General features: G+C 40.9%; 1 protein-coding gene across 2 annotated transcripts in view; it reads right to left on the bottom strand.

Moving 5' to 3' along the window:
• ITGA10 (integrin subunit alpha 10) overlaps positions 1-19,851 on the bottom strand; it is a 376,023-nt gene that overhangs the window by 38,357 nt on the left and 317,815 nt on the right. For both annotated transcript variants that reach the window (XM_086945363.1, XM_086945362.1), the window contains exons 19-24: positions 12,445-12,530; positions 7,734-7,875; positions 6,152-6,244; positions 4,809-4,885; positions 3,508-3,597; positions 2,126-2,210 (exon numbers count right to left, since the gene is read on the bottom strand). In XM_086945363.1, the coding sequence (XP_086801489.1) occupies positions 2,126-2,210; positions 3,508-3,597; positions 4,809-4,885; positions 6,152-6,244; positions 7,734-7,875; positions 12,445-12,530 (573 nt within the window). The remainder of the gene's footprint in view (positions 1-2,125; positions 2,211-3,507; positions 3,598-4,808; positions 4,886-6,151; positions 6,245-7,733; positions 7,876-12,444; positions 12,531-19,851) is intronic.

The raw sequence follows: 19,851 nt of genomic DNA on the forward strand, positions 1-19,851 counted from the left end.
ATGCACACAGGGGGGCACAACATGTGCCTCCCTGAGTGCACTCATACTAGTTCCTGCAGGGCATAGACTTTTCAATCCATTCCATGCAGGAACTGTTTTTGGCATTCCCATTAGGTGCCTGTTTTTAGAGGCACTGCCGTTGGAACGCCCAAAAAAAACCAGCCAGACAGGAGGAAACTTCTAATCTGGCGGGGGGCCCGACCACGGCTTTGGTGGTGCGACGGCAGTGTGGTCCCAGCGCTACACCACCAAAGTCATAATCGAGCCCTATATGTTACAGTGGTGCTGAGACTCAAATGCTGGTTTTGTACTTTGGAATGTTTGGGCTCTGTGTATAACTGCCCAGTCTGTCAGAGTAATTATTAATGTGGCAACTAAAGTGCATTTAAAGTATGTGAAATCAGAAGACCAAAAACATTTAAACGTGTAACAAATGAATGGTTAGTTCTACATAGAAATAAAGGGGTACAATTTCAACTGACACAGTGTATGTGTCAAATGCCTATAACATTAGTTTTTACCTCTATTTGAAGTACTGGTGAATGCATTGAGACCCTGTAGATGTATAAAATCAATAAATCAGCTGGTAATTTAAAATGTATAAGACAAAAGATGTATGTTTCTGTTTCGAATTGTTTAGCACAACACATTTCCATGCCTGCTTTCAAACAATGAAATGGTCTTTATACAAAGAAATGCAATTGAAATGTTACGAAATAGAGCATCATAAAGAGATGAAATAGCGAAAGCTTTTTTTATTTAGAAACTAAGTATGTTAAACTCAAGTAGGATCGTAATTAACCTCTTCGCTGCGGATGACGAGCTCAGCTCGTCATCCGCCACGGTGGTCGTGTGCGGATGACGAGCTGAGCTAGTCATCTAACGCAGCTTTTCGAAAATTGCAGCACACAGCGGGAAAAGCCGCCGCAGCGATGAGGTTAAGTTATCTACCTATTGCAGTCCCCTGCGCTGTATTTGATCTTCTAAAACGTAGGCCACAAAATTAAGTACGAGATAGCACAAACAATTATTTGTAAATTCAGGAATTCAGGTTGAAAGTTTGTGCGAGTACAAACAAGTCCTGTGAAGTTGCTAATTAATTATAATCCTGAGCTAACTGATGAAAGCATCTGTGTTAAATGATGAGATTTGTGAAAGAAAACATTGTTTCTTTCCATTAGTAGTCTCACGGCAAATGCATTAATATGAAATAGAGAAATGCTTTCTTGTTCAAATGATTCATGCATGACAGTTGCATGTGGCGATTTTGTGCCTGTGAAAACATGTTTTGCAAACATACCTACCTACCTTCTAACTGCAAAGAAACACAAAGACATGTATTTTGTATTCATAAATCGTGGTGTCCAAAAGTAAGGATAATTAAAAAAGCAACTGTTAAATATGAAACTTGAATTCTGTGAGCAATGTAGCAGTTACACGTGTTCTCTTTTGTAACTATAAAAACGTGCTACACAAACAGGCACCAAAGACACTTAACATTAAAAGTAATCCAAATAAAAAATTCTGTGAGTGAAGTTGAAGTCTGTATACAATGTAACAAGTACATGCGATCCCTCTGTAGCTATAAAAACGTTTTCTACATGCAGACAGCAAAGATGCTTAATATTCTAACCAATCCAAATAAGAAATTCAGTGAGCAAGATCGAGAAAAAATAATGAAGTCTGTACACAAGAAGAAATAAAAAAAACTAAAAAAACAAAAGATGTGTTCCAAAAAAGCAGAGCTGCTGTCACCAAAGAAGCTGAATGCTAAAAAGTAACAAAAAAATTATTTAAAAGAATCTAAATAGCGAAAACAGTGCAGCTGCACAAATAACATGCAGTCAACAAACAAGCTTCAAGATAAAGAAAAAAGTAGGTCCATGAAAAGTGGATGAAAACTTAAAAAGGAAGGAGTACTTGGTCCAGGCTCCACCGAAAATAAAAGCACACTTCAAGAAACCAGAAATCAACAGGAAATAAGATGCTACACCCAATACAAAGATAGGAAAACAGATGCCAAAAAGCATTATATTTATACACAAATGCACATTAAATTCTCTTTTACATTTTCACTGGAACATGGCATGCACACACACAGTGTTTTCATACCTAATAGTATTACCTTAAAAGTGGTTTTAAATTCTGGCCCCATTCCATCGAGAGTTGTCCTAGTTGGAAGTGTCTCATATCGGTTTAGTGTTGATGCACTGTGGACACAAATCAACAGAAACAAAGGTTGGTGGATTGGGTAGAGACTGCTTTGATAATATAGAGGACGGCGGAATGATCTTGGAGCGGCAAATGCTGTTTTCTGCAACAGGTTACATAATTGTTTGCGTTTATAATGGCACATTATTCTCACAGAGTATTTCCAACGCAGATGCCCCCTCTTGTGTTCAATAGGCCTTTAAGAAAGGCAGAAGAGGGATTTGCTATTATTTGGGTCACGAAGGTGGGGTCCAACTGGTTATGGGTCGAAAAAAAAGATACGCTTGGAAGGCAAATGGCTATTGGACGCAGATATAAATGGTCCTGAATGGAACTTTTTTTGGTGTCTGTGGCTAATGGAATTAAAATAGTACGTAATACTATTGATAACAAGCACTTACAAAGCCAATCGATCTGGTGTTGACTACTAGCCATTTGGCTTAGTAAATTCTTGTTTTGGTTTGCAATGTTTTTTGTAAAACTTAATTGTTGGGTGAGCTGCTGGAGTCTCATCAATATTAAAAAAAAGCATAGCCTAAAAGCAAAAATCTTTATGTGGTCTCAAAAAGCACACATTAACATAGTAGCCACTGGCATGAACTACTTTTGTGTGCAGATGTGCTAATTGTGAAAGAGCAGAATGCCATCACTCACATTGAAATTATCCAATGGCTGTAGTGGAATGACCCACTGCCTCATTCTGGGTCCTATAGTGGGCGGAAGGAAAATGTGAGCAACACAATTACAGTCCAATGGATGAAGAGGGCTGGCTGAAAGTTCCTATAAATAAGCCCAGTATAAATTTAGTTTTAGTGAAATAAAAAAGATATTGTCTAATGCCAGACTTAACAATGTTGACTAATGTGCTTTACGAGTAAGATCATGACAGAAATAAATAAATATCTTGTGCTATGGATACACCATTTGCAATGATAATAATCAAACAATAGCCACACAATGTTTAACCTCAGAGAATGTTACCTCTTCATATGTATGTATATGTGTGACTTACACAGCACTAACAAAGACACAAAGTATTTAAGTAATGTACAGAATGGTGGGTTTATAGTGAATGTTATAGAAAAATATGTAGAGGCTTAGCCTAGATACTGTTTTATGGAGACTGGATTACTGTGGAGCGTTAATGGCACATGGGTGACTCTGAGGCTTACAATCATGACTGGGATAGGGACTTGAAATGGCAGAGCTGTAGGCCGTCAGCACAAGCTGTGCACACAATTTCCAGTAGGTATTGAAGAAGACAGACTGAATGTTTGCTTCATTGTTTGTACCTACCTGGATATGAAAAGATCAGGTTCATATCTGATGAAAGACAAGAGCTGAACTGTGTTGTCATGAAGGGTTTTATTCAGTTCTTTGCTGTCGCTGCAAACAAGAAGTATGGATTCTTAACATACAGCAAAGGTAGGTGTATGCAATAAAGGGATAGAAAAGATCAAAGAGAAGTAATTAAAGGGACGAAAAACACTAAAGAGAGTGTAAATAATATTTGACGATGGTTATTTCCGAATATTTCACCTAATATGCACTTTGCTGCACAAACTGAGGCATAGCTCTTACAATTAGATTTTGTAACAATTTTGACCTATGATGACCACCTCACTCAATGTCATCCTGGTCAGTGTTTTCAGTCCTAGGTTTTGAAGTAAAACCTAGTGCATTCTGGGTGTTGTGACCTTGGTTTGATTCCATTGAGTTAATGGGATACATAGGCTTGAATTAAATCATTTATAAGCTGAAAGCCCAGGATTTACAACAGTGTCTGGGATGACAGGCAGTGAGATGGTCAACCTATTTTAACCGCATTGTTTTGCATCCCATTTCATGAGCAGAAAGTTTCTGGTGGCAAACTAGATCTCTGAATCTGATGGCAGAACCGTTTGCACTCACCTGATCCATGATTCAGTGCTAAAAACAACAATTTTTAGAACTACATTAAAATAAGGAAAAACAAACTCATGAAAACTCCAAAGCAAAGGGAATTTGAAAGCAGGAGTGAACTAGGGAAGATATAGAGATGGATAAATTAGCAGATTTGAAACAGAAAAGGAGGTGGGAATCGAACAGGAGGAAATGTAGGGAGATGGTAAGGCATGAAAATGTAAGCTAACAAATTAAGATAATCCCAGAAGGGGCTGGTATCGAGCTCTCAAGAGGCTACTGTGAAGAGTGACCTTAGGTTGAGCTTCAGATACACCTGAATTTGACAGTGATCATAAGTCCAACTCGCCCCAGGAGCTACGTCAATTACTAAGAGAAAACTGAGCCATCTCCTCCTTAGAGGGTAAGAGGGTGGCCTGTGCTGAATCGCCTTATGATTTATAGCTCCTGGGGCATTGTGGAGGCTCCAAATATTAAAACCGCTTTATTGATCCCAATGCTAGTGAACTACTAATCACATTTTCGACTATAGACAGCATATAAAGTGGAGGCTGGACCCAAAGAGGTCATAATTACAAAGTGATTGGGATTCAGGACTAAGGCATAAATCTTGTTTTATCTTGAAACAAACTCTGAAACCCATCATTGAAAGCATTAGTCATACATAGTAAAGATCCTTCCTAAAATTGTCCTACCTGTTTGCCAGAAGCTTTATCTGAATGCGGTTTAAGAGGGCTGAACAGCTGAACTCAAATTCAAGAAGAAAGATCACCTATGAAAGTGGAAAATTTTAGCCATTATTAAGATGGGCAAAGGTAATGGATTACTCATCAGAGGAGTTACAAATTATTGAATTACCCTTTGCAAGCACACCTGTCTTATTCTAAATTTCAAGAAGGATTTAAAGGTGCAAAGAACTATATTGGGAGAGGATTGACTATATGTCTTCTGTATGCCATACTGAAATGTGCAATAGGAATTCATACTTTTATTTTAAAAAAGTGAGAACATACTAGCAAAAATAAATACATCAAACTCTACTAGGTGCTGAAAGTAACAGTTTTTATCTGATCCAAAATTAAAACCATTTGCCAATGACGTATGATTTCTTCAGATAACATCTTAGAAACTGATTGTTAATTGATTTCATATTGTAATGGTCCTTTTTAATACATTTGAGACAAGATCAAAACAACATAATGATTGTTCGATAGAACTTCAACAAACTGAATTGAACTAAAGCAATGACAAAAGTGGAAAGATATGTTTTTCCATGCATGTTTTCCTTTAGCCAACTGCTAACCAAATCTGGCTGGAGATCGATTCCAACAATATGGGTGGTGATGACAAGGGTACCTAACACAGGGAATATTATGGGACTTCTATGAATAGTGCTTGAATTTCAGTAACTATATTTAATGACATTTGTAGTGGGGACTAGACAGGGATTAAGACAGTTTGTAGATACTGGCACTAGTGCTTAAACATTCATCCTTCCTAAAGGCAGTTTACAAAATGCATTCTAATTAATGAAAGATAAGTGTGAATTTTGATGATTCTTCCATGTAAATCCTCTTTCTCACTGTTCTTTCTCAATATGAAGTCAGTTTTCTATGGGATGTCAGCAAAGGTATGAGAAAATAGAAATATATATCTGGAAAGCTAGCGAAACCTAAAATACTGAAGACAAAAACATACTCAAGGTTCTGTGTCTATTTAGCTGTGGTCTTATGTGCACCCTGCACTAAAAATAAATTAATATTACAGTTTCTACTGTTGCTTATGTACAACAAGCAAATATGCATGCTAATGTATGTGTTTAATGTTACTAACACTGTAAAATGCTCTAGAAAGTGCTATAGTGAGTGAGGAAATTGCTAACCCTGATGAGACGGGAAAGAATTTCCACTTTTCTGAACACTAATGGAGTGAAGAATTAACATATTACTTGAAGAAAAATCTAAACCCAACTTAATGACCTTCTATAAGTGGTAACATGTTTAACAAAAGGTTATTGTTTGACATTATCACCTCTCACCTTTGCTTGAGATCTGAAGACAGGGTAACTTATGCTGCAGGACCTTGTGATATTGGTTAAGGCTGTGCATTCAACCTTTTGCTGTGGATCCCCCTGTGAAAAAACACAAACTGTCAATTGTCAACTGAGCAGACAGTGGCAAGTAGATATAACTTGTGGATGAGTGAGGATCTACCGGATGCCACTAAACTCCTTGTATATTTAAACATGAGACCAAAAGAGAAAAAAGTTTATTAAAAAAATGTAAAAATGTTACAGTAATAATGGTTGGAAAATCGGTCAAAATAGCACATATTCTTTGGCCAACAAAGAGAGGAAGGGCTGCCAGACAGTGGTAAATGATGTCGTGGAGTGGGTAAGAGTGGCTTGGATCCGCTCCATACCTAGTATATACCAGATTCTATGCAGCCAGCCCTTATGTGTGGGACAGGTGACTGCAATAGGTAGATAATGCTGAACCGCAGCCCCCAATGCTAACCCCATTTGTTTCTCTCTGATCGACTTTAGTGGGAATGTAAGTGCATTTGGGAGCCCTAGAAGTGTGTAAGCTGGGAAGCGGAGAGTCTCTGTGTCAAAGTGTGTGTCTCACATCACTCCCCTATGTCTCACGGACATGAACAGCTTCGATTTCGGGGGAGTGAGAGGTATTCGGATACCAGAAGTTTGAAAGAGGCATGTAATTGTTGATATGGACATACCTGTTGCTCATGAAAATTAATAAAACAAAGTTTAAAAAAACAGCACATATTGAAGATTTCACCTCTGAGCTGCTTATCATGTCAGTTGTGACTGCAAAGTATACCTCACGGATTGCTGCTGATTGGAGGCTTGCATGCAATTATTAGAGGAAAGGATTGCCCTTGTTTCTGAGAAAATATAGATTAAGAGTTCATGCTTTCAGATTCAATTCTTGAGGGGCTCGGATCTGGTTCTTGAATAGTACTTTGTTGAAATACATCTGTATTTGTAAACGTTGCTTTAATAAGAATGGTTTTGGAATTGTTTATACAGCTTGGACATACTTCTGAAGTAATTGATGATATTATTTTTATTTACAGTTCTAAGTTCATATGTGAAAAAGACAAAATGCCAGTGTCAGATCTGAGAGTTTTTTTTTGCCTTAACCTAAAAATACTGATCATGTCAGTAAAATGCTGGCTAGTTGCTAACTCTTCCTGGGGACAACCAACAATTGAATGGTGCGGCAGATGCATGATGTCTGTGCTATTTCCAGTTTGCGAGTGCTTTGTTTCCACTGCGCCATCAATTACAAGCTGTGCATTTTCAACATTTATTTTTCCCATTTTTTTAAACAGTGTTTTTTCTTTCCTATCATGAGCTGGGAGCACCTACATCCAACTAAATTAAAAGAGACACCATGGAGTCTGAAAGAACTGATGGAATAAAAGTGCCAGTGGTTTTTAGTTAAAAATAATCAAAATGTAAAACATCTTTGGATAGTTCTTGGATAGCTTCATGAAGTGTGGCTTAGTATATTCTCTAGAAACCTTGTGTGTACCATCTATACTATTACCATACACCATAAACAGATGAAGAACAAGAAGGAAGGCATAAAATGTACCTTGACAGACATGCTGGAAAAGTGTAGATTTTTGGTAAACCAAAGCTTCAGGCTGGTGTTGTAGGCATTTTCTTTTCTGTTTTCGAGGATGACGTCTAGGCTTACTTTCTTCTTACCACTCTGGACGATGTACGGCTTATGCCTAGAAAGTATTAAAGGGAAAATGTAATGGTAAATGCACATATAGATATGTTATCTATTAGTACAACATATAAGCCAGTCCTGCTCTAGCCCATCCCAGTCCACTTTGTGCACACAATGTTGAATCGTTCTGTACTGTCTCTGATATGTGCATTGCTTCCTAGCCAGTTTCATTCCATATAAAGTGATGTGAAGAAAGACAGAAAAGCATGTTAAGATTTTATTTGTTTTACATATTAATTCATATCTGAAATTCATCTTGTCCTCATTAGGATTTAAAAGTAGATGAACCATTATTTATTAAACAAACAAATGTGTAATTTTTGGAGATTGATGGCTAGATGTGTCCTGATATGTAAAGATGGAGAATCTTCAGATTGTGTACTCACGTTTTCACAACAATTCATGACTGAAAATAGCGTAAATTATATTCCACATGTTTGAATATATCGGCTGCTATTTTGCTTCAGGGCTTGGGCTAGGAATTTGGCAACAGAAACAGGCCAGAATTGATCCCACTGTTGGGATTATATAACAGCATATAAATGACAGCAGAATCCCATTTCCACCAATTTCAGTCAACACTGGTATTTCCATTGGAGGAATGAAAGGTTTAGTCAACAGAGCACCCATCCAATATTGTTCTGACCATTCATGCATACCCACAATTGTCATCTGTTCACCTACCTGACCTGCATGTCTTTCCATCCTTTCTTCTTTCTCACTTGTTTGTTTATCTACAAACCAATTGATCAGTCCATTTCTTTATCATTATATCTCTATTTCTTTACATCTGTTTTCATGTCTATTTATTTTCCAACTTCTCTGTACCTGCCTATATTGCAACACACCTTGTGCAACAAGCTGGTACCAACCTACTGAAATGATCTGTTCATGATTGTGTGAAAACAAGCCATGGCTGATGCTTTCTTCCAAATAAACCATGCTTCCTAATGGTTTGAATTGATGCAATTGGAACCCCATCATTTGAGGGTATCTTGCTACCTTATTCCTCCAGACACAGGGTGGAGAGTTCCTCTCTCATCGACCACCTTGGGCCAAATAAAACGGAGAGATTGATGCAACTTGCCAATTGCTTTCCAATTATTTAAGTCCTTGTACAATTGAACAGGATCTGATTTGTAATAATTTGAAGTTCATCATCTGAACAACACTGTACCTACACAACATACATTGTGTAGTGGTCTGCGTAAAATTTTAATTTGTTAATCGCGCTTGAGGGTGCATTATAGGCTGGCAGTACCTGTTACAGGTCATAGAGAGATTGGAGTTCACGCCGAAATGTTGCAGTTAGGTTCGCCTGCTCTATAGCAACTCATTGGGGATGGAAAAGGTTAATGGAATATTTATAAGTGTACTAACCAAGAAGAGGGAACCAGTAAGATAATACAGGCGCTCAGCAAAATAAGGGTAAAGCATATATAACAGGCATAAAGTTCATCAATGGTGCTTCCAAGAAGATACGGAGTTGGTTACCACAACCCCAAATTCGCCCCCACGCCGGTGGAAACACACTTGACACAATGAAAGTTCTTCAGAGCACTCCAAAATTAATACATTAGTAATGAAAAATTAATATCTCTTCAGTCTTTCATTACTAATGTATTAATTTTGGAGTGCTCGGAAGAACTTTCTCAATATCTATGAGTGAGTTTCTACTTGCAAGGGGGATGCAACAAGGCTGCCTCCTTTCACCTTTGTTGCTCGCTCTGTGCCTACAGCTGTTGGGTGCTGTCTGAGGCTCTGCTTGGATGTGTCTGGCTACCAGGAAGTAACGGGTGTACAAGAAAAGGTATCACTCTACACAGACAATATTTTACTGTATTTAACAAAACTGGTGACCTCCTTGCCAGCGGTACTGTTGATATTTTGTACATTCAAATTCCATGAATGCTACAAAATTAACTGGGAGATGTCGATATTGTAGAAGATGGGGTATTGGCCTACAACAGCGGAGCTCCTTTCAGAGATTACGGCTTCCACAGACTGTTTCAGATACCTGGTTATCGAAATTACTCAATGCCAGACTAGGTTTCTGGAACAGAACCTCGAGGTGGTCTATTAACGGTTCTAGAGTGATGCAGCCGGATGGCATCATCTCCTCTTGTTGATTCTGGGCAGAGCCACCTTATTTAAAATGATCACGCTATCCAAATTCTTATACGTCCTCCAAAACCCTCACTGGATGGTGCCCTCTTTAATAAAATAAAAGTTTCCCTGCGTACCCTCCTTTGGATTGGCAGGAACCCCCCCCCCAGGTGGCACTCTGTACCCTGTATAGATCACTGTATAAGGGCAGGAATGCCCTTGCGTTCCTCAGAGTGTACTACTAGGAGATCACTTACAGGCAGTAAATGAGTGGGGCTATGCACCGAGGGCTGATCCGGCAACGAGGGCATAAAGGTATCGGATGGAAAAGAAATCTCATATAAATTATATTTATTCTCCTCCCGACACCACTTATTGGAACTGGTGAAGATCGCTCTGGAGTCTTGGGATAAGGCAATAAGTCAAAACAAAGGTTCCCTTGGTTAGTATTCAAAGCACACCATCTGTAATTTATGCCACACTCATACTAAACATACCATTATCACCAGAAAATGTCACCAGTTCACCAAAGCCAACATACAAATGTACAAATGTTTTATTCTCAAAATTCCAATTAAAAAGATCATATAAAATCCATGAAAATAAAAACACATCAAATATAGCACCGTGGATTGGCTTCCAATATGGATAATTACATACACAATATCACATAATCATACATATACAATACATTATGGGAGAGTATACTTAGACATTCGAATTTTGTCATATACAGCACTAATCCAACAGCATTCCGTGGTCAAACCATCAATATGTAATATTTCTCCATTAACCAGGACAAATTTGATTTAGGCAATTGTTGCAGCAGCGAGATGCGTTTGGGTGGACTCAAGGTGAAGCAACAACAATACAATTCTTTGTTGTATCCAAAATTATTCAAAAAAGACTCTCTCTGTGAGCCTTATATCAGATGATGGAAGCAAATGTGCAAATTTTCCACACGATATTCTAGGATTAAAAAATCTCCAAATTTGTAGATCTTCTAGCTACAAGACTCTTCTTTAGATAGAGACCATGTGCCAGTATTGCACGAGTTCCCGATGCCCTTCAGTCTTTGACGGATACATGGATGGGTAAATTGAGCGGTGGGTCAATATGGGTGACAGTATAAAGAAATGAGGTACCAGTCAAGCTCCACAAGGGTTGCCCATTGGTTTTTTCAAATATACATCATGTACAAATGTTTTGTACACTGAAAAACAGAGATTGTATTGTAATTGCATTTATATAGCTCTTACTACCCCATACAAGGCGTTGGATCGCTTTTTCGGCGAGTAGCATGCTATTTTGGAAACCATAAAGGATTAGCGGTGAATTAGTATAGTGAAATATAAAGGTAATTTGAGTGGGGGGATATGTTAGTCAGTTGTTTGGATTAAGAAGTATAATGGAGGGATAGAAGAGGGAAAAAGTTTTGCACTTATATAGCGCTTGCTACCCCTGATGGGGTGTTGAAGCTCTTTTTCGACAAGTAGCAGACTACTCCAGAACCCATAAAGGATTAGTGGTGAATTATAAGCAACCCATAAGAATTTATCACAATGAGAGAGAAAAACAGTTAAGACTGCGAGTGCGGTCAAAGAGGTAGTAACATAAGTAACCCCTTATCTTAGGAACATTGGAAATTCAAGAGTGTAAGAATGATGAGGGCAAAGTGGCATGGCTTGTTTCAGTAATCTGGAATGCGCATGTCCTTTGGTGTCTTTCTGTCACTGGTGTTATATCATGTTTCCTTTTGCGAAGAGAAATGTCTATGGAAACTGTAGTTTTCCATTCTGACTATGCTAAATGTGTGCTGGTGCAAGTGGTGACAACACGCAGTCATTTTCAGTGAATGGGACTTTATCGACTGAGACAGAGCAATGAAAAGCAGCAGAAAAGAGAAAAAGAGGAAGGAGGAGAAGGATGAACACAGTAACAAAGGGAGAATGCAGGGCTGGGAAAACCCTGAAAAATGAGATAAAGAGAGAGAAAGTGCAGCTGGTGGATGAAAGAGGCATGAAGTGGAATCAAGTCTAAGCCACCTTGCTATTTGACAACCACATCATTGTCAGCATTGATGGTGGGCTCCAAAAAAACCTTTGGGCCTATCTTCTTATTTGTGTGTTACATAATGAGCCCAGTGTGCTGACTGAGAGTGTGGTGTGTGTATGCTTCTGTACTGAGACTTGTTCTCTTTGGGTTCTTTATCCTGTCAGTGGCTGTGGGAGGTACTATAGGAATTATGTAGTGGGGCATGTGTGGGACAAGTCTTATATGTCACTTCTTTTCATTTAAGGCTTCAAACTGACTTGTGGTGTTGAACCAGTTTTTATCCTCCCTGGTTACTAACACTATATCAGAGATGCTGAAGCAAAATAATGGCCACAAGTGCAAGAATTGTCTCCCTTTCCCTGTCCACCCACCCAACCTCTCCTTCACCACTCAAAGCATTACTTACTTGTTTCCCACAATGTCCATGTTCGCCTTCAGAACCAAATCAGTGACGCATTCTTCATCTTCCCCACAGTCTTTAAAGAATGGGACCTGAAATGGAAGGAGATGGAAAAACCTTCTGAAAGGAGGCGGACACTTCATTGATGTATTGATTACTACCTTGGCTTTTGAACAAATGCCTTGTTAATGAAGGTGGACACAGAATTGATGCTATGAAAGCTGTCTTGACTGAGACCTTGTGAATTAAGATGCCGCTCTAAAAAGGTACCCCTATATTTAAAAAATATAAGCCAATTATCAATGGGCAGTGTGATTTGCCGTTCAGGAACCATAACAGCTCTTTAAAGGAAGAGCGTCTCAGGGCGAGAAGCTCTTGCGGTGTTTTGTCGTTACATTGCATGGTACCAACACTTTAGCCAGAGCATATTTCAAAGTGCTGAGGGTGAGGTTTAAAAGCAAAGCTATAGGAATAGGCAGTTTGATTTGTTTTGTCACTCACTATTTATAAACATATTAGTGAGGGACTTTCCTCAAGGGCATTATTTGGAACAGAACTTTGACTGAGGAGCTAGTGGACTGTGGAGACTGTAGGTCTTGCTACAGACAGTTTATTTTGTCACAGAGTGCCATTACCTGTACATCTCAACATAGAGCTTTAAAGTTGAACATTAACTTCTTGGACATCCATAATTAAGATTAGACAGAATCATCGGGTGAGTAGATTTAGAACCTTGAGCCCCCACTCAAGTAGGGAAAGTAGCTCTCCTTGAAGATATATGGTCATCATCCAGAGTAGTTCAGCATTTCGGTTAGACGAGAGTCTGAATAGTTTGGTTTTCAGGAGTTTCCCGAAAAGTAGGTGGTTGGGTTCGTTCTCAAGGAGTGGTAGAGGGAATTCCATTCTTGAGTTTTGCACCTAAAATATTTGCAGAACATTTTATTTGCTCCAAAGAACATTGATGAATTTATTAAGAGGACAAAGACCATAGATATCAAGTCGGGGTGCAGCGTTGGGCAGGTTTGTGCAGGAATTTTGTTCCTTTTTCAAAGAAAGCCTTCACAGATGGTGAAGACCAACTTGAATTTAACAGTGACTTTGCCTGGTATTCATTGAAGAGCTTTCTTAGTAGGCCTGATATATTCTGGATGCCTGGTTTTATAGTGTTTGTAACCTGGTAATGAGCACTTTGGAGAGGTCAGTGTAGATGAATTTGCAATTGTTCAGGAGAGATCTGGAGAGTGCTCTCCTCAGTTCTACCTGATCATCTGAATTAAATGTGAAGGCAAGGCTCCAAACATTTGCAATTGATAAAGGATAGGTTCAATGCCTGAGGACCAGTCAAATGGAACTGAGAGAGCTCTACTTTTTCTCTTTGCAATCATCCCTGGTACTATCCAGTTGAAGACAGTGACACCATTCTTTATCTAGTCGGCTGTGGTCCACACTCTGGTGACATTAGCAGTGCTAGTGTTGCTATCAGACTAGAAATGGATTTCTTTGTCATCTGATTATACTTCTACATCTATTTGGTACTGCTCAAGAAGTTGTTCCAGTCCCATACAAGCCTCACAGAGAAGTTGCATAAGAGGAACAATAGAGGTGAACAAAGGGGAACACTGCAGGATACTGCAGTGGATGGCATGTTGCTTTTTGGACAATGGTTGTAGAGGGAGGATTTAACCAAGACAGATCAAAAACCACTGTTGCTTCTCAGTTTTCTAGTCTGTTGAATGTTTTGTGTTACTCAGCAATGTCAAAATCCCTGAAAAAGGCAACAAATATGAGGTTGTTTTAATGAGAAGTGGAGATCCTCCCACATATCTGTGGAGTGATGTGGCTCACTGGTTAGAGGCGGCAGACCCGGAAGCAGAGGATGGCCCGGGACCAAGGTTCAATTCCCGACGCGGCAGGGTCGTGGACCAGGGTCAGCGGACTCGATAATTCTCGCCTCAGTGCCTACTCTAACCAGAGATCACACTCGGCAACTCTGGGCATTAGCTTGCCTCATCTCCACAACGGCCCCCCACATACGCCGGGGATGCCTGGTTTCATCTTGGAGATACCCAGTAGGGACAATCTCACAGGGAAAGCCAGGACGGGTTTCCCAGCGGTCTACAGCGCGGAGATACCCCATGTGGGGTGATTCACGCGCTTTATAAGACATCATTACATTACATATCTGCTATAGCTATTTCAGTGCCTGTTGTAGTGTGGGTTTGAACCCAGATTGGTAGCTGTGCAGGTTATGGTTTACTTTCATAGAGTCTTGGGTCTACCACAACACTTAGTATCTTGCTTAGGTATATAAGGTAAAAATAGGCCTGAATTTTGAAAGGATCTTGGGTCAGGGTTTGACTTCTGAAGATGTCTGGTTGTGATGACATGTTTAGATGGTTAGGTTTGACTTTTGAACGAAGAAAAGCATTGATGAGGACTATAGCCCGAAGTGCAAGCAAAAGGGAGAATTGTTTAGGGCATGAGGCTGACCACAAGTACATTGGCGAACTAGATGCTTTTAGTTTGGCAGATAGCTTTAATGTGAGAAGGTGGTTTCAGATCATCTAATCTGCACAGATTTTTCGCTTTTTGATCCCCTGTTTTCTGAACTATTACTGTGGGAGAGCCTCATAACCTGTGACTCACCCAAGATAAAATGGAATGTGCATGTTTATCGCCAGTGCCTGCCTTTTAAGATAAGGCCGCTGCGACGCAGAAAGGGTAAAAGGGACTTGACTGGTTACACGTGAACATGTGTGCACACGTATGAGGGCTGAGTGTTGGAGACTCCTGTTGTGCACAGCTCAGGAACTGTGCCCAGGTAGCCTGGCACAGAAGGGACTCAGCAGGGTCAGATATTGACCTTGGATATGGCTAATAAAGGTGGTGTACACTGATAGGGAAAGTCAGTGTGCTTTACTGTCTGGTCTGCAGAGACTCTCCATTATACACTACTGGGAAAACTACCTTAGAGTGCAGCTCCGCTTCACCTTGGTCTAAAGACACTAGGTCATACTAATGTACAGTGTAACCTGTCTGAAAAGTACAATGCTGTAAAGTCCAAAGTAATATCTGTACAGCTTATGGGGCATCCAGGAATGTTTTGATTCTCTGGCTTAGCTCAGGATCAGAGCCCAGGCCTTTTGCCACCATGCAGGGCTTTGTTAATTGCTTTTCTCTCCAGCAGCAGGAACAAAGGCGACCCGCCCGCCCCACACAAAGGAAGCAATTAACCATGATTAGGTCAGCTCCTGAGGAGGAAGGGGTGGGGAGGACTGCTCTGCATCAATCAGCCAGCTGTCATCCTGTGCCAGTGGGAGGGACGGCCCAAGCCAAACCAGGAGGGGGGCTCCTCTGAAGTTTAGCTGGGGTAGGCACTGGCAGTGATGTCAGTGAGGGGTGGAGCTGAGATTCCAAGAGCACATGTGGCAAGTGACTCCTGGGTGATGTCATCTTGAAGTACCCCAGAAGGCTGTTCAGCACAGAGGAAAAAGAGGCAGATAGGTGATGTAGCCCCTCAGGATAGGCCAGAGGTGCATCCCTGCAGGAACCCCCAGTCCCCACTTAAAAGGTCTTGCACAGGGGGCGAGCTCTCTCTCTTTTAATTGTGTATTTCTGCTGGACACTGGAACTGGAGGCTGACTCCATGGACGTTTGGAAGGAAGAACCCCCTGACTGCCATCTGGATTAAGGACTCTGTCTCTGATTGACCCCAGGACCAGTGGGGCACTTCTACAGGTCCAGGGACTCTGGTCCCCTTACACCCCTAAGGACCAGATGCGAGGAAAGGCTGGGCATCTGTGCAAGAAAGGAGAGAACCCAGAGAAATAGTAAAGTGAAAGGTTGGCACAGGGAGTCAGTGAAGCTAGCTTCCCGCAATGTTCATCCCCTTTGAGGCCAGAAGGCCTCAGGAAAGTGCTTCAGGAGGCTAGGGCTCACCTCCAGGAGCAAAACAAGACACATATCACCCAAATCTGACTAATGGGGCCCAAGTTATGGCTCTTTAAAGCTGGGCGACCTATCACTTTTTCCGAGCTGGCGCGTGGTATGTGGTGCTCTGTCGCTGTAATTAATCATGCCCCCTGGGTAGGCCAGGGGCCAGAGACTGCCCCAAGAACAGGAAAAATACAGGGAAAGCCTGTTGCAAGAAGTGGGTAGGGGCCCAGGACTCCTCCCTGTGTCCAAGAACATAAATGGCAAGGGAGTGTCACAGCAGCCCCCCGCAAAGGTGGAAGGGAGCCCAGGAACCCATCCCTGTACCCTGGAAACAAGGAGGAAGTGAGCGAGTGCCGTTGTTCTCCCCTCACAAGAGCAAAGGGGCCCAGGACCCCAATCCAAGGCCTTGTGAAGTGAAGGTAAGGGGGAGTGCCACCACGCTCCCGTCAACGGTGGCAGGCCCATCCCCTCTACCAATGCCCATCACATAGCTGCACGCCCAGTCCGCTGGTTCGGGCAGGAAAGAAAGGACTGCTGGCTTCTGTGACCACATGCAATAGTGTGGTTCACGCAGGGAGCAGGCTTGGGGCCGTCTGGGGTGGACTCCTGAAGCTGTCCTGCTGCGAGAGAGCATGCGGGGTGACCAAGTGGGACTGGGCATCCGAAAACAAAGAGAGGGGCCAGATGCACAGTGCCGCACAGCCCCAACAAAAGGGGCACAAGACAAAGAAAAAAGGGAAAACTAAGGAAAATGGAAGACGCGGGTCTCCCTAGTGCAGCAGAAGGACCGCTGCTAAAACATGCATAAGGAAACGCAAGGAGCGCCCCATAATGTCCTGTGGGGCCAGGCACATTTTTTAAAGAAAAACCCTTGTTTTGGCTTTTTGGTGGACCCAGGAAAACAGGGTAATCCCCAACATGTGCAAAAATTCAGGGGGAGCTACAGGAGCAGTGCAGTCTCCCCCAAAAGATTCCCAGAGTCTCCACCCTAAATTGGGTGGTACTCAAACGGATGACTCCTCAAGGGTAGTAAAGGAGTTTTAGGCACTCCCCAGGCTGGAGGTTTTGCTTTACAGTCGGTAGTGTTGTGCCATCTAGGGGCAAAGACTATGTCTACAGTGCTTGTGGCCTGAATTTTATTGACACCCTTTAGGGGTCAAAGGTATTAATTGCATGTTTATGTAATTATAAAGGTGATGTGTCCTTTAGGGACTATGGGGCTGATTACGATGGCTGTAGAAATGACAGCTGACAGTCAGGATTTTAGCGGTCGGAGTTCACATCACCACCTCAGCCAGGATCACAGATCCCAATGCTGTAGAGGTTGGAGTCGTGGCCCTGAATGGCGATGATGCCGAACCAGGCACCGCTGGTGGTGCTGCCAGGCGGCGGCATGTGCTGCGGCCTTTTACATTGACCGCAGCATGCCACAGTTCTGACAGCTTTGTGACCGTCAGCCTAGCGGTTGCATCAAAAAGCAGAGGTCAGACCGCTACCTACTTGTTGGGCGGTCTCCTGACCGACCCAATAGTGGTCAGCGGTCCAACTGACTGCCATTGTAATCAGCCCCCATGTAAGTGAAGGTCTAAAATTGCAGTGTTGTGATTTTAGGGGTCATGGTATAATTGCGTTTTCTATGTTCCAAGTTAATTAAGGGCTACCAGATCACTCAGAAAAGCATATGCATTATTCTTGCAAATGCTTTATTCAATTATTGAGATTGACAGCCACTTGTAATCTACGTTTGCATGCGCTATTCCTAGTATTAAGTGCTCTCAGTCATGGTTATATGTAATTATTGCATTTATTCCTATGACGAGATGCTTGTTGAGATAATGAGGTTGACAACCACTTGATTTGGTGCCAGTATTAAGTGCTCTTACTCCAAGTTATCTTCAATCTTTCCATTTAGTGACAAGTTAATGTCTAGACATGTGGTTTGAGGAATCAGACCCCTCTTTGGGGGAGGCAAGGATGTTTACGCAATGTCATTAAGAAGTATTTCCATTAGCTTGTGTATATTTGTAAATTGCTGCATAGTTATATGTAGTGTGTGTGTAATAAATGCACTTTTTTTCTGTTTCAAAAGAAAAAGCACAGACCAGTGGAAAATCCTTTATTGATTGTTATTGCTTATCTGTGAATGGTGATTACTAGCCCACGCCACCTCCCTGGAATAGACCTTGGACTGCTCTGCTTCGCTACCCAATGAGAGTCAAGAAGCCAGTATGACATGACAGAAAATCTCTTTATGCTGAAACCTGTATTTTAAGAACATTCATCGATAGAAATCATATGGGTTGACAGCTGTGCAAGGAACAGAGCTGGGATGTCAATTGTAGGTGCCACGTAGCCCCATACCACATGTGTTACTTTAAGATAGTTTTTTTTATTTTTATTTTAAATTTTATTGCAAGCAAAATCAGATACATAATTCATACTGAGAAGGTATACATAAACATAATAAAAGAAGAGACATAAAAAAAGGAGTACATTGCAGTTCAACAAATGCTCATATCTAAAAGAAGCAAAAAGAAAGATCTGTTTAGTTAATATTAAATAAAGATTGCTAAGTTCCCAGTTCTCCCTGTATCCACTGATGAACTGGAGCCCAAATTTCCCCCCCCATTAGTCTTTTAACACGTCCTTTCACAGCATAGATTGCCTGTTCTATATTATACTTTGCTAAGAGCTGGGCCCTCCAAGTATGAAATTGTAACGGATCTGGACTAATCCATTCCTGAGTAATGCAGGCACGATAAACAGACATACATATAAATAACAGTTTTTTTTATCTTCAGGGATGTTGACAGAGGAGGTACCTAACAAAACAATCTCTGCTGTGAGGATAATGTTACATCCAAGAATTAAAGACATAAAAATCAGTATCTGGTTAAGTACTGATGAGAGCAGCGGACAAAAAAAACATGTGAGTTGCATCCGCTGCTTCTAGCGAACATCTCTTACATGTGGTACCTGTAGATGCTCCCCGTTTAGAGATTTTTTCGGGGGTATGATATAGATCATACAGAACCATATAATGCTGAGTGCGGGATCTGCCCGTCAGTAAAATAGAATTAGCCATCATAATGGAGTCTTCTATCAGCACATTTGTCACCCCAAGTTTTTCCGCCCATCGTTCTTGAACTAAAGATAGGTCATCTGAGTATGATGAAATCAATAAGTTGTAAAAAAAAGCCTATCTTTCTTTTAGTGTATAGAGATTCAATCAAAGATATTTTCTGGAGCCCTAAACGTTGTTCTGAGGATAAAGTATTAAAATAGCTATGTAATTGAAAATATTTGAAATAATCCAGAGTTGAAATATTAAACTTAGCCTGAAGAGTCTGAAAGGAGATCATTTCATCATTATGCCATAAATCATTGATATAGTTGATTCCTTGTTTACTCCATTTTAACATAATTTGATCTCTAAATATAGCAGGCAATATGTGCTTAGATGACAAGGGGGTACAT

Source organism: Lissotriton vulgaris, chromosome 12 (genome assembly GCF_964263255.1).
Source record: "Lissotriton vulgaris chromosome 12, aLisVul1.2, whole genome shotgun sequence".
Classification (NCBI taxonomy): Eukaryota; Metazoa; Chordata; class Amphibia; order Caudata; family Salamandridae; genus Lissotriton; species Lissotriton vulgaris.